Source organism: Cydia strobilella, chromosome 19, assembly GCF_947568885.1.
Source record: "Cydia strobilella chromosome 19, ilCydStro3.1, whole genome shotgun sequence".
Taxonomy (NCBI): domain Eukaryota; kingdom Metazoa; phylum Arthropoda; class Insecta; order Lepidoptera; family Tortricidae; genus Cydia; species Cydia strobilella.
In genome coordinates this window covers 7,211,678-7,225,889 of record NC_086059.1, presented here as the reverse complement: position 1 = coordinate 7,225,889, position 14,212 = coordinate 7,211,678, and the positions used below count along the sequence as shown (strand labels likewise).

General features: G+C 36.5%; 1 protein-coding gene across 1 annotated transcript; it reads left to right on the top strand.

The window, feature by feature from the left end:
- Positions 1-202: 202 nt before the first annotated feature.
- LOC134750408 (low molecular mass lipoprotein 4-like) lies at positions 203-1,509 on the top strand. Its single transcript, XM_063685581.1, has one exon. The coding sequence runs from the start codon at positions 215-217 to the stop codon at positions 1,499-1,501; it is 1,287 nt and encodes a 428-aa protein (XP_063541651.1). The 5' UTR covers positions 203-214; the 3' UTR covers positions 1,502-1,509.
- Positions 1,510-14,212: the final 12,703 nt, after the last annotated feature.

Below are 14,212 nucleotides of genomic sequence, written 5' to 3'. Positions count from 1 at the left end.
GGTAACCTTGTGGTTCGATAATTTGAGGTCGATGTGGCTCTTCCTAAAATGATAAGCGTGGGAAACTGATAACAAAAATAATCAGTATGTTTTACTACAATATATAAGTGTCACGTTATCTGCATTACACATTTCAATGCAGTTTGTGATTGCGTCAACAGCTTGCCTTTAAGAAATTTTGATACCACCAATAGTAAAAAAATAGCAATAAAAAATGCATTCAATAACAGTTTGGAAATTAGCAAGACGGCCAAACTACAACACTAACATTAACCACATATACCCGTACTCAGAGGTGCCCTACATCGGTGAATACAACCTAGTCAGACTACCGCTATCTTCAACCAATCTGATCGAGCATGTGGATTATTGGGGCGAAGGCAAAATCGAGTCCCAAGCGGGGGTCAGCGGCTTCGCCAACTGCTACAACGTGAACCATCAGTATCAGCTCGTCAGCAACGGACCAGACAAAGACAGGAAAATACCTAATCGCATTCCTGTCATCAGCTACACCAACTGCAATACTGCTAGCTATATTAAAGATAATAGCGTAAAACTTGTCACTCTAATGGGTGCTCCTATAAACAAAAGCTGCGCTAAGGACATTGCAAGAATGGTTAATTTTGAAACTGGCAGCGTCGTAGTATTTGGATTTGAAGATACGCAAGCAGACATAAAAAATCTTAATGAAGAACTACCAATGAAAGGGCTTCTCTATTGTCATGGTTACCAACTCCCAGAAGCGCTACAAGGCTTGACGCTGTTCGGAGACAATAGCCACAAAGCGTACACAAATATAACTGATATGGGCGAAGAGTTACGTAAAAGAGTTGTAGCAGGTAGTTACGATAGCGCAGTGAATCTCAGTTTAACTTTAGATGGAAGTGGTAATGGATCTGTCATATCAGACGTTGTACGGAAATTATTAGAGACGGGAGTTAAAAACACAATGGAGTTTGCTTATAAGCTTTGGAACAGTTCTAACGAAATTATTACTAAGTACTTTCCTGTATCCTTCAAATTGATCTTAAAAGGCAGTTTCGTTAAAATAATGGGAAAGAAGAACTTTAAGGCTGTCAAATTGAATGCTAATCCAGACAAGACTGCCATAAGGAATACATTTGCGTGGTGCGACAGCAAAGATAATACCAGTAGCGCAGTTCGTTGGGAATTATATCCGATTTGGGAACACGACAAAGTTTTTTTCAAAATCAAGAACACAGAGGAAAAGTTATTTCTTAAGATAGACGACAACGAAGAAAACGGTCAAAGAAAAATTTGGGGATCAGAAGATACCAATGATCTGCAATACCAGTGGGCGCTGGAACCTTTTAAGATTGATGATGATTTGCTATTTCACATCGTTGACCGTAAATTTAACTATAAGTGGAAAGCGGATATAAGTCCAGAGTCTTACCTCTATGGTAGTGCAGACGACAAAAATTTGGACGATTTTAAATGGTTCATAGCTCCATGGCAACAGGAACAAAGCATTATTTAATGAAGTAAACGTGTTGATTAAATAAAATATTAATTAAATATAGTATGTATGTGCTGTGAAGTGCAAAACTAATCCGTTATGATTGTAAAAATATCAGACATGCTGTATAATATACAGTGTATATTTCAATTTTTAGGAATTTCCATTTAAATGACACTATTAATCATTAATCGAGTATGATAACTTCAGACTGTGATAAATGATGTAACATATCTGTTGCCGCTATAACAACAAATACTAAAACCAGATAAAATAAATATTTAAGTGGGGCTCCCATACAACAAAGTGATTTTTTTGCGTAATGGTACGAAACTCTCCGTGCGCGAGTCCGACTCGCACTTGGCCGGTTTTTTTACATTTAGGTACTATTTTTTACATTTTTCATGAAATCTACGCATATACTAAATTTGTACCTACGATTTAATCGATCGCCATAATAACTTCGAACTTGTTAGTTTCTTGCGCTTTTATTGCTATCCTGATAACAAGTAGGTACGTAGGTACCTACGTAGCGTAAAAATGTAATTAAAATATTTCCTAGACTTTGTTTGGAAAATTATATGTTTTAAATATATTTAATTGCATTTGTTTGAACGTTAAAAACAAGTTGCTTGGGCGGAACGGACAAATAATGTTTTTTTGACTAGCCGAGATAAATAAATACAGGTACAAGTCGAGACCTAGATACAGTAGATACCTACAGAAAAAGTAAGTATGAAATCAAAGTTCTACTTAAAAAAATAAAGTCGCTTAGTTGGTGTTTTGTCTGTCCTGGGGTTAGAAATATCATGTAAAATTACGGAAAAACTTAATAAATAATGCTTAGTTTATCCATAATTGGCCTCGTGATTTCTAAGGACTACTGAATCTACTGATGTATATCTATAGTTTATGATTATGATTAGAATAAAACAACATGTATAGTTTACCATTTCGAGTTGTACCACTTGTACCGAATGTAAAGACCAAAAATAGAGATAAACATGTCGAACAATTAGACTGTAACAGACACTTTTGAACGCGAATTGTAGAGATATATCCCTATTCGGAGAAGTATTCCAGGGTGGCAGATGCTTTTGGCGCGTTGGTTCATCCGCTACTATTGATGCTGACTGAATAGTAGTGAATAGTCAGGTGGCTGTAAGTAGGCACGTGTTATTTGAGAACCGTAGCTGCGCGAGCGACCCAGATGTCTACTAACGGTCATCGTGGTTATGGCAACTAATTGTTAAATGATCACGCAAATCACTTTAATTATATCTTCTAACGTAGCCAGAAGTTTCATGCTAATTATCTTAATCAGTCTTATTTAATCTAATGTCAACTGCGTTCCGTCCGCATATTTTCGGTTACATATTAGCATATTAGCGAACTACATTCGTGCACATGTATCATAAAATTCTAAACAATTGTCAATAAATTCTCGTCAGAATACATAAAAACTATATGCGTTTTCCGCGCTTAGATTAAAATACTCAATAAGTGTGACAGATTTACGGCACCAAACTATGAAAAGAATGGAATCGTAAGTTTATTGCGCATTCCACAAAATATCGGCGTTACAAGGAATGTTATGTTACATCGGTAGTACGCTATTATTGAACAGTCATCAATCAAGCGAACAATCTCGTCGATATAGCACGGTACAACGAACCCACAGACTTTGTTACAATTGCTGCTGGTGGCGTACTAAATGAGTAGATTTATGTACTGACAATACAGGGTGACTAAAAATTAAGGATATTCCCGTTGCCAGGGAGGTTCTGAGATTATACTGAGTAACTTTTACTATAGGATCAACCACGAAATCGCGAAAAAAACATTACCCTCCCATAGAAAATGGACCAGCCAAAATGTATGAAACAGTCAAATATTTTTTCGCGATTTCGGGGTTGGTCCCATAGTAAAAGTTGCTCAGTATTATACACTACATAATACATCTAGACTTAATAATTCTAGTTCCAGATCAAACCATTTTTTAATAGACTTCAAATAAATTTTTGAATGAGTGATTTTGTTTTAATTAATTGTTACTGGTTATACCAGATAAAAGTCAAAGATGTACCAGAATCTTGTTTATACCTTTAAATAAGCAATCTTGTATATATATTTATATATTTCGGGAATCTCGGAAACGGCTCTAACGATCTCGACGAAATTTGCTATATGGGGGTTATCGGGCCGAAAAATCGATCTAGCTCGTAAACAATTAATTGCGCACTATTCGGTTTATTACATAGAAAAAGTCGCTGAGATGGAAACTATATGACGTCACTCATACTTTAATTAATTAAATTAAATTATTTGTTCGACTTGTTACTTAAGTTACGAAATGATTATGAGCATCAGGGTGAAAGTAAAGGTATATGAGAATTTATCTGTTAAAATGATAATTGGCCAAAAAACCGGCCGATGGCATATGACGATTCGATTCGCATATTTTAGATAACTTAGATTTCTAAAATATAACTGTGCAACACATTTATACTATTATGTTATGTAGCATCGCGTTTCATTTTTCTTATAAAGATGACAAAGGTGTGCCGGTGATTTAACTTTTGACTATAAATTAAAAATGATGATAGGTACTTACGGTCAATAGCAGATGTTATTATCTAAAAGTAAGTAGATTTTCTACATTTCAGTGACGACAGAGTACGTAGGCTAGATCGAATAGTTTTCATATTGATTTAAACTAGCACAATATTCACTCACAATTTATGAAGCTGAATCGGGCCTGGATCGCATTTATTATTTCACGAGGTCACGAGCAGTCGGGGGTCGGGTAGTTTTTGTTGGCAAAAGATTGCTCCAAGTTTTCCTTTAATCGATAGACCGATCGATACTTTTAACTTGCTAACACACTTTTACCTAGTTTCGCGTTACGAGTCCTAGGTACTTTAGTCATAATGAAAAGCCAATGACTCCCGGAGACCCCCACGGGCCACGCTAAATGGCCCTGCTCAATGGTTATATGCATTGTGTCTTTCCGCGAACGCCGGGCATTCATTAGGCATGTTTCCGTGCGAATGGAACTAGGAACTGGCTAAGGGCGTGACCGTGCTCGTTGCACTAAATGTAATTACCAGTATACAAGTAAGCATTGTGAGCACTATACTATGCTGACTTGAATAAGAATCTCCTCATTTACCATTTTCCCAAATTCCTCCTAACTACAGGATCCAACGTTGTCAACGTGACCAGAACCCAAAATCTTACATATAACAACTTTTATACTAATTTAAATTGTATTTTTTTCTTATTTACTCGTAATGCATGTTAATTATGAGATGTATTGTTGTGAAAAGATGTGTCCCGCCAAGTTTTTAGCCGGTTCCATATTGGGCTACCCTCCTCCAATTGAGGGGGGATTTAAATCTTCTCGGGGCAGAGGTGTAGGGTTAGAGCCGGCGTAGCTTTATTTCACGTTCATAAGCACATTGAAATATGCCTACTTGAATAATAAACTTTCTTTATCTTTATCTTCTTTATCTTTAAGAAATTAACAGTCATTTGCTTTCAATGCAGAAAGTAAAAACAGCTTTTTAGAATTAGGCCGATAAACGATATCCATCTCTGAGATGCTCCAAAATGGAAAAATGATCAAAACACTCCGCGTTTTATAGGCCCAATAAAACAGTATCGTATAATTCAAAATATAAATATGTACAAGTAGCCAATACAAATCACTAGAACAGTAATAAAAGCGTTAAATATCAATGAAATTTTATAGTTACAGCTTCTACCGGTACCACTAATTGTTATTGGGTACCTATTTTTAGAAGAAACTGTATTTATCGTTAATCGATTGATTGTTGCTAAAGCGTCTTATACAAAAAAATACGGTCGAATTGATAACCTCCTTTTTTGAAGTCGGTTAAAAATATCAACGAAATTGATCAATAGCTATTTATTAGCTACGTGCGAAATACTTGGTGGCAAATGTAAACTTCCGTAGGCCGTAATTACCATTTATTTGGCATATGTCAACTGCCAAAAAACTAATGTTGTCGATTGCGGCCTACGGTTGTAGTGCATAATTATTTTCAACACACTTGCTCAAAACGACGTTTTTATTCCACCGATTTTTGGCTCATAAGTCTAGATATTAAACACGCGTGCTCTTTCAGTGTATTATTCCACTCGTGGTTTTTCATTATATTATCCGACTGAGTTAAGAAGCTAACTGATTGCTAATAATATGCATGGAAAGGGAGCGGACTGGCGGGCACGGGCGCGCCCGCAGGCGAGTGCGCGGCGCGCGGCCCGGCCGGCCCGCCCGCCTCGCCGCCCGCGGCCGCGGCGAGCGAGGGCCGGCCGGCAATACGAGTATGACAGATGAAACACACAATACTAACTGTTTTAACTATTAAAATGTGATTAATATGAAAGTTTCTTTTTTTTTCTCGCAAGTGTGTTGAAAAACGTCGTATGAAACGAGTGTGCATTGGTCATTACACACATCGGCTTTCTTATTGCGCGCTCGCTTACAGCTCGCGCGCACAATATCGCCTCGTGTGTAATGACCAACTTAGCACACTTGTATCATAATGTACTATTTCCATAATATTTACACGGAAACGTACGAACGTGTCTTGCTATTTCAGTCAGTCTCGGTACAAAAAGTACTGAGGTTGACTGAAGTAGCATGACAAATACGAACGTTTCCGAGAAAATACGATGGAAAACAACTACCATCAACCGGGGTGAATAGGGATGGCTGGGGTGATAGACACTACATCTGTACTACGTAATATGCGGTAGAAAATACTCAATTCAATGCAAAGAGGATATAATAGGATAGAGCGGTATTGTCATAGCAAATTTTGTAGCCACAGTAAATTCACTGCCATCTCGATAGATGTCGATACACACGATTAAACTAAAAATAAAAATATCAAAAATGTATTTATATATGGATAAAGGATTTTTTATTTGCAATACATATTTGCCTTAATTGTTTTTATATTATTTTGACCCATGTAGTGGCGCCATCTGATTGAGAATCAAATTTTCTTGATTTTCGAGGCACGTTTTTTCCTTAGACTGTATCCATCTATTACGGAGTTATATCTATCTCTGATTCAATCCGATGATCGGTCAAGGGTTAATATTGAAATCCATCGGTTAAATAAACAGAACATGATTAGGTAACATGTGTTCCACGTCGCGTTGATAAATCTTGTAAACATCAACTTTGAACTTTCTTTTAAGATTCATAAATTTCTCTACGGTCGTTAACGTTTTGAAATAAGAACAGCTGGCCAAAAATCGAGTACAATGCTAATATGGTTGATGTTTAATTGGTTTAGTTTAGATTTTAGTTCGAAGTAACCATTCAGTCAATCGATAATTATATCTACTTACGCCAAAAAAGAGGCTTTGATTTCTACTCCACACGGAACGGCCATAATTCCCCATATTTGTACCTACTATTATGATATGCTAATGTAAATTATATAGATCGCGGATGTTAAGTAACAGAGTAATATACTTGTATTATTTAACATCCGTGATCCATAAGTCCAGTGTATCTCACAAACATTGTTTCTTTTTAGTAGGGAAATTAACTTTGTCTCCATAAGAACCTAGAAAATATAAATGTGATTTTCCTCTCTGTGAGAACTCTTTTCATGTAAAGAATACGTGACTTTTAAAACAGATATAATTCAGATTCACAATATGTATAGGAGAATGGTGGAAGAAAAGCGAACATTTTATTAGGCTGTGTACAAATAAAAAAACGCATGTTTTCTTTTCGCCATACGGTTTGATTCAGCACTCGAAAGTATGTATTTAATTACACGATAGTACAGAAGTGGAACATCCACTTAAAGATTTAATGCTAATAATAAAATCATAGCATTGCTTATCAAAGATTTTCACAATACATAATGCCAATATTTGAATAATTAATAATGGCAGAGCCATGGGGGTTCGGTAGGTCTACAGCTCACAGAGCTACTTGTATTAAGGTAGGTACTTTCAAGTTACATTTAGAACGTCTTTGTTTCATTTTGAATTAACAAAAATCATAAGTTTATAACGAATTGCTCAAAACTTTTGATCAAGACTGTTTCTTCTTTCGTATCGTTTCAACAAACGCCCAAGAAACCAACCGGATTTGAGCTCCCAATAACGACCTTGGATTGGAAATTTAATGACCTTCCATCTGCATAATTCATATACCCTGTGTTATGTTATGTTATTAAAAAAGATGCGATAAGAAAGTAAAAATCTATCGATGAAACTCATATGTGTCACTCGGTATACAATAAATAGATGTTTTAATAGGTATCTAAAGCGCTTATTATTAACATCTAGTATACGGTTGGCGAGAAAACCGCTAGGCTCAAATGGGACTGGGCCGGTCACGTCTATCGCATGCATCCGGAGAGGTGAGCTAGCTTAGCCACCAAGTGGATGCCGGTAGAGGGACGTGGACGGGGCAGGCCCAAACGGAGATGGCGGGATGACCGACAGCTTCAAGTCGTGGAAATCAAGGGTGAGAGGCCTTTTTCCCCGCAGTGGGACTCTCAAATAGGCTAGAAAAAATACGGCTGCCAGTCGTTTACCAAATATCAGAACATCGTTAACAATACTATAGTTGCCTTTTTATATAAAATACTCATTTTAAAGTTTACAGACTCAACATTTTTGGATGTGAGTCAGAAAAAGTACCCAAGATAACTAAGCTACAGTATGAAGTCAATCAGTTTGCAGTAAAAGTACTGTAAATAGTAGTTTTCGGTAGTCAAAGTTGCACTTTATAACTTACCAGTCGAAATTGCCTCCCCTGTATTTAATAATAATAATAATAAATCTGCTTGCTCTTCTATACGGCCTTGTGGACCGCGAAGTACCGTACTACAAGTATTTACCTGTGCCAGTTCTCGAGAATGGTCGTGCCACGCTCTATTGGGATCGATCTATCATCACTGACAGGACTATTGTAGCCAATAAGCCTGACATTGTGATAATAGATCGATCGCAGCGCCGGGCCGTGCTCGTCGACATCACCATCCCCCATGATGAGAATCTCGTGAAAGCCGAGAAGGACAAGTCCAGTAAGTACCTAGACTTGGCTCACGAGATAACCGCCATGTGGGATGTTGATTCGACGATCATTGTCCCGATAGTCGTTTCAGCGAACGGTCTCATAGCGAAGAGTCTCGACCAACACCTTGAGAGACTCTCGCTAGGTGGTTGGATCAAGGGTCAGATGCAGAAGGCGGTGATCTTGGACACGGCGCGGATAGTCCGCCGGTTCCTCTCTCTGCGGCCCTGACCACCGCAAGCTTGGGCCCTGCCCCGCTGCTGGCGGCACCCTAGGTTAGGTTTTTTATAATTTGTTTATATGTATTTTGTATTGTTTTGTAAGTGTTTTTATATTTTACTTTTATATGCATATTATAAAAAACCTAACATAAGAAAAATAATAAATAAAGAGAATAATAATAAAGCCTTTATTTCCTTAACTTACAAAAAAATATTTTTTACAGTTGTGTTTAGTTTTAAAGAGTATATATATCTAACTTAATAAGCTAAGGCCCCTTTCTGGGTATAGGCCTATACCCCTGTATTTATTATATCAATAATAAATTTAACCGTTATAACACTTATAACTATTAGGTAATATTTTAAACAGTACTCGTCGTAATGAATTATCTAATAGGATGTTCTATATAAAAGATGTTCTGTACATAGGGTAAAGTGTTTTACCCTATGTACAGAACATCTTATATTATCCAGAGGCGGAAAAGGAAGGAAAGCGAAAGTGACTATGTGCTTTTGAAGAGAAATGAATGACAGCAAAATATATGCTCGTGTAGATTATATTTTTTACGATAAATTCAGGCCCAGGCGGCCAGGTAATAGTGACAAACCAATTATCCCGACTGCTTGTGGATTATATGGTATTTTTAAATTGTAAAACGGGACTTAATCGCGTGTTTAATAATGTGTAGAAATCGTGAAAGTTTAAATCAGTGTTATATCAGTTATATGGCATTAGGCAAGAGACGCAGGCCGCTTCCGTCCCGTGGGCCTTAGTTTAGAAACCCCTAATATAAAAAATATATATTATTAAAAATTTATGTTCGGAAATTGGAGGACGTAGACCACGACCATTTCCAAATATATTTTCCATGATCGGTAGAAATATTTTACTGTTCATATTTTAATAGCAAGCAGCATTAAATATTACAAAAATTGGGAAAAATGCCGCTATATAGGGCAAGTTTTAACAAACATTTTTACAAAAGAATATTTAATCAAAATCACAGATACAAGTCCTTCGGAAATAACTCAAATTTTGAAAAAAACCGGACAAGTGCGATGTCGGACTCGCCCACCGAGGGTTCCGTACAAATCTGATTTTTAGTATTTGTTGTTATAGCGGCAACAGAAATTCATCGTCTGTGAAAATTTCAACTGTCTTACTTTCACGGTTCACGATATGATACAGCCTGGTGACAGACAGACAGACGGACAGTAGAGTCTTAGCAATAGGGTCCCGTTTTTACCCTTTGGGTACGGAACACTAAAAAGTAAACAAGACTTAACCTTGACCCTTTGATATACCATAATAACATAGACGGAAGATGACGACAAAAAAAATACAATGAGAGTGACTTTGATTACTTATATCATAGAACAGTACGTAGGTACTCATCCCATTTGCTTATCCAAGAAAATTGAAAGTTTCCTGTGTACACAATAAGTCATTGTGAGGTCAACCTTAACTAGTTCGGGTATTCGGTGATAGCTCGTAATCTTGTACTGAATTCATATGGAAATGAAAGCTATATATACAATTACAAGCAAGCAGCGTAACTGACAGCTGTGATTTTATAACCTGGGGTTTTCAATTGTAAGTTAAGTGTTAAGTTAAGGTTAATTTAGGATGGCGACTGTAGCAGCGTTATTGTTGCAATAGGTACTGCCTGCTGCGTATTCGTAAATTCAATGTAGGTTATTTAATCTAAGTTTCGTTATTGATCTCTGTGTTGGGTCACAAACAAACTGTCGTAATCCTTTTTTTTACTATTATTCTATGTCTTTTCCATCACGGAGGCGTGCGCGAAGCCGAAGCCAACACGTAGATACACTTCAATAAAATGTAAGGGGTACACCGTTATTATTAAAACAATATATAAATTCGAACATCAAAAGATTTTTATAACATTCGGACAACTTATAAAATATAACTAAGTATGGTTATGATGATTTAAGGATAGCATTCGGATTTCATCGTTTGATTTACGATAAGAAAGGATTTTTAGTCTTATCACTACACGCATCTGATCTGTATCTAAGTCAATAATGGTATAAAATCGCTTGCACGGGAAAATAACCAGTGAGAGTTAGTACATTAACCCATGTAATTCAGATTGAGAGAAATGTGAGCACTTACATACCTACTAGCAGGGGCCTATTCTGTTTGAAATGAGGAACTTGGTGAGTAAAAGAACTCAAGCGATACCTATCTACCTACCTATGTCTTCGAAAAAGGTTTTCCTTGTTATTCAACTGCTTATTCATATATAGAAGCTGGTGCAAATTGTTAAAAAAAGATTTACGGATTAGAATAAGTCTTTGGCGTAAGAAGATTCTACCACTAGGTATCTGTTATTTGACTTTGACAAAATGTATGTGTCAGATAATACATACATTCTTTAATAAATTGCACACGGGTTGCTGAGCGAAAGTCCGTATCAATTGTATCTACTAATAGTAACGTGCCTACATAAGGTAGGTACCTACCTAATAATATATAAGAAATCTTCTTAGCAAATGTTTGACAGTTGACACTTGACTTTCTTACAAATTTGGTCTATATAATTGTACTAATCTGGCAATATTTATCTTTAGCGACTCAGCGTCAGCTGTAATCGTCGGCTGAGAATAATAAGTTTGTGCCTTATCCATTTTTGAGACAAATCGTTTTTTAATGATTCGTGTATTAACAAAAAATATGCTATAATTGACATGTAATCTGATTTTAAATATATATTTTTTTCAAAAATGTGCCATATCCGCATTTTACGATGTATAGGTAGGATAATTACACTCTGTTAACAGAAAATTATTACACAAGTGTGACATATCGAAAACTTTTGTGTCATATCATACATTGTAGGTACCTACGTTTAGCATTTACTCATCAATAACGGATACGGCAATAATATAAATGCTTTTTCATGATTACCATTATATTTAAAATATTTGTATGGTACTATAAATAGTAAACATATATGTGTCTAAATGATAAATAAGTTCAATATTTCCTAAATGGAAAAGTTTTCGAAAAAAAATTTTTTTTTGCTTTTTTTCGCTCTTCTGCAAACCAATGTATATGGCGTATGACACAAAAGCAAAACCGGCAACAACTGACATTATGTTATAATTATTACAGATATTACGAGTGGACATACCATAGTGTACGGCGATATCTAGCGGAAAGCATTAATCTAGACGGTCTAGAAAGTAGCCGGCTCTAGATACCTCTGACAAAGTTTGCACCGTGGCTAAGCTGATTAGAGCAGTGTCTCGAACTTGATGTGTTGTACAGCTAGTTTCTATATTTACAAGAAAGTTCGTAGAAAGTCAAACACATTGTATTATAGTAGATTTTTAAATTGTATACGGTATTGTAAATTTTAACCTGTCAGTGTAGGCGATTAATTGTTAATGTCAGCTCGTAAAAATGGTATCAGGTGGTAAGTAATAATTATGTATTTACATAAAATGTTGCATCTAAGATTTCACCTAACAAGCACAAAACGAAAGTAGTATATTTACACAATTTACCTAAATTCTATTTGGTACCTTTACCGTAAGTAAAGTATTTATTAGAAACCTAATAATGATTTGGTACTAACATTACAAGTTAGAAAAAAGCTTACATGATAAAATGAAAAGCGTAGAAAAAGTAAAGTCCTGAAGTCAAGCAGCCTAAAACACCAATGAACTATTTTAAATTTCCCAACTATCATACTGAGAATGAGAAAATGTGATGTTGAGATAGGAAAATCTTACATCAACAGTTCATCACCCAGATCACTTGCATCACCCACGCAAATAAACGGCCATTTCCAACTCCAATGTTATTTAAACTCAAAGTAAACCACACTATCATTTTCACTAGTATATTGTGAACATGACATTTGACCACAACTTTCGCTGATACTCTAACAATAAAAATAAAACAGGTACAATAAAGCCGAGTCATTATGTCATGAACTTGGACTCGGAATGTGGCTACATCGTCAATCCTTGACCAAACGTGGTTAAAAACGACACCTACATGACTTGCCAGACCATCGGAGATAAAAAGGAGAATTATGAACCTTAAGCTCATGTAACAGAGACCATATATTATGTTTGAATAACGCAAGTCATATGGAGGTGAAATTTTACTGTTAGAAAACAATTGAAGGTTGCTGGTTTAAACAATCGATTTCCTCTTCAGCAGTTTTCATCTCATTTACATCACGTCGGTTTAATTAGGTTACTGGTGCATTTGGGGTATGTTTGCTCTAATTTATTTCTTCAATAAAAATCTAAAATCTTCTGGTGATGTTGAGTTAGGTATCGATTCTATTTGTGGGTTGGTACTATTTAATTTTTCATTGGATTATTCTTCACATATGAATTTTAGTGTTAAGTTATTTTGCTTAGCAATCACAGCTTCACTGTTGAGTTGTATCTTGTATCGTCATCTCAGTCAGCAATTCATCTCAATTAATTTGTATTATTATACTCTGTAGAACGTAGTTTTCTCAGTAGATACCAACAAACGACAATAACGACCTTACTTAGAAATAACCAGAGCAAGTTCGTTCAACAAATTAGTTTAACGGAATAACAAGGCACGTTAAAAAGAATTTTCCACACACTAACCCAGTTGCTATTAATATGAAACATTTATAAAATTGTTTTAATCGTCGCTCTTGCATCGCGTGCGCACAGACGGTTTGGTACTGGAGATGGACGATTCGTGAGTGGTGAAGAAATTTCTAAAAAGGTATTCAGTGTTAAAATTCTCAGTTACAACTTGGTAGATTGGTGGAAAGTATTTGTTTCAGTTAACGGCTTTGCGACACCAAATTATTGTGTATTTATCGCTAAGTCTCTTAAGTCGCCTCTTAATTATTTATACGAAAATTTCTAGTGTATCTATCTAAGCATAAACAAGTGCCTATGCACGTTCTAAAATGTGTTTATTTATCGTATGGCATATGTACATGTCACTGGATTATAATTTTAATACAAAACTTATGGTTAGTTAGAATTTCGGCCTTCCCAGGTACGCGACTGCTTCATCTGACAGGATCTAAACGGCCCTCCACACTCGTGCGCGAATTGCGGCGCGAAGCCGCGAACGTGAGTGTGGAGTCTAGTTCGCTAATCAGCGAAATCGACTCCACACTCGCGTTCGCGGCTTCGCGCCGCGTAGTCTGGAACGGACTTTAAAATCGTCTACATGGCCTGTGTATCTAGTAAGAGGGCATTCCAGAATGATGTGGTTGATGGTCTGATCCGGGTGCCCGCAGCTACAGGCAGAAGAGGAGCTCAAGCCCCATTTGTACCAGTGGTGGCCGCAATTGCCAACTCCTATTCTTAGGCGGTTAAGAGCGGACCACACCCGACGGGGTTCCTTAAAGCCTGCTGGGGGTACTCGCAGGGGTAGAGCAGAGAAGTTCTAAA

What these genes read in the sequence shown, in the direction of transcription:
- LOC134750408 (XM_063685581.1), top strand. Translation starts at nt 215, where the DNA reads ATGCATTCAATAACAGTTTGGAAATTAGCAAGACGGCCAAACTACAAC.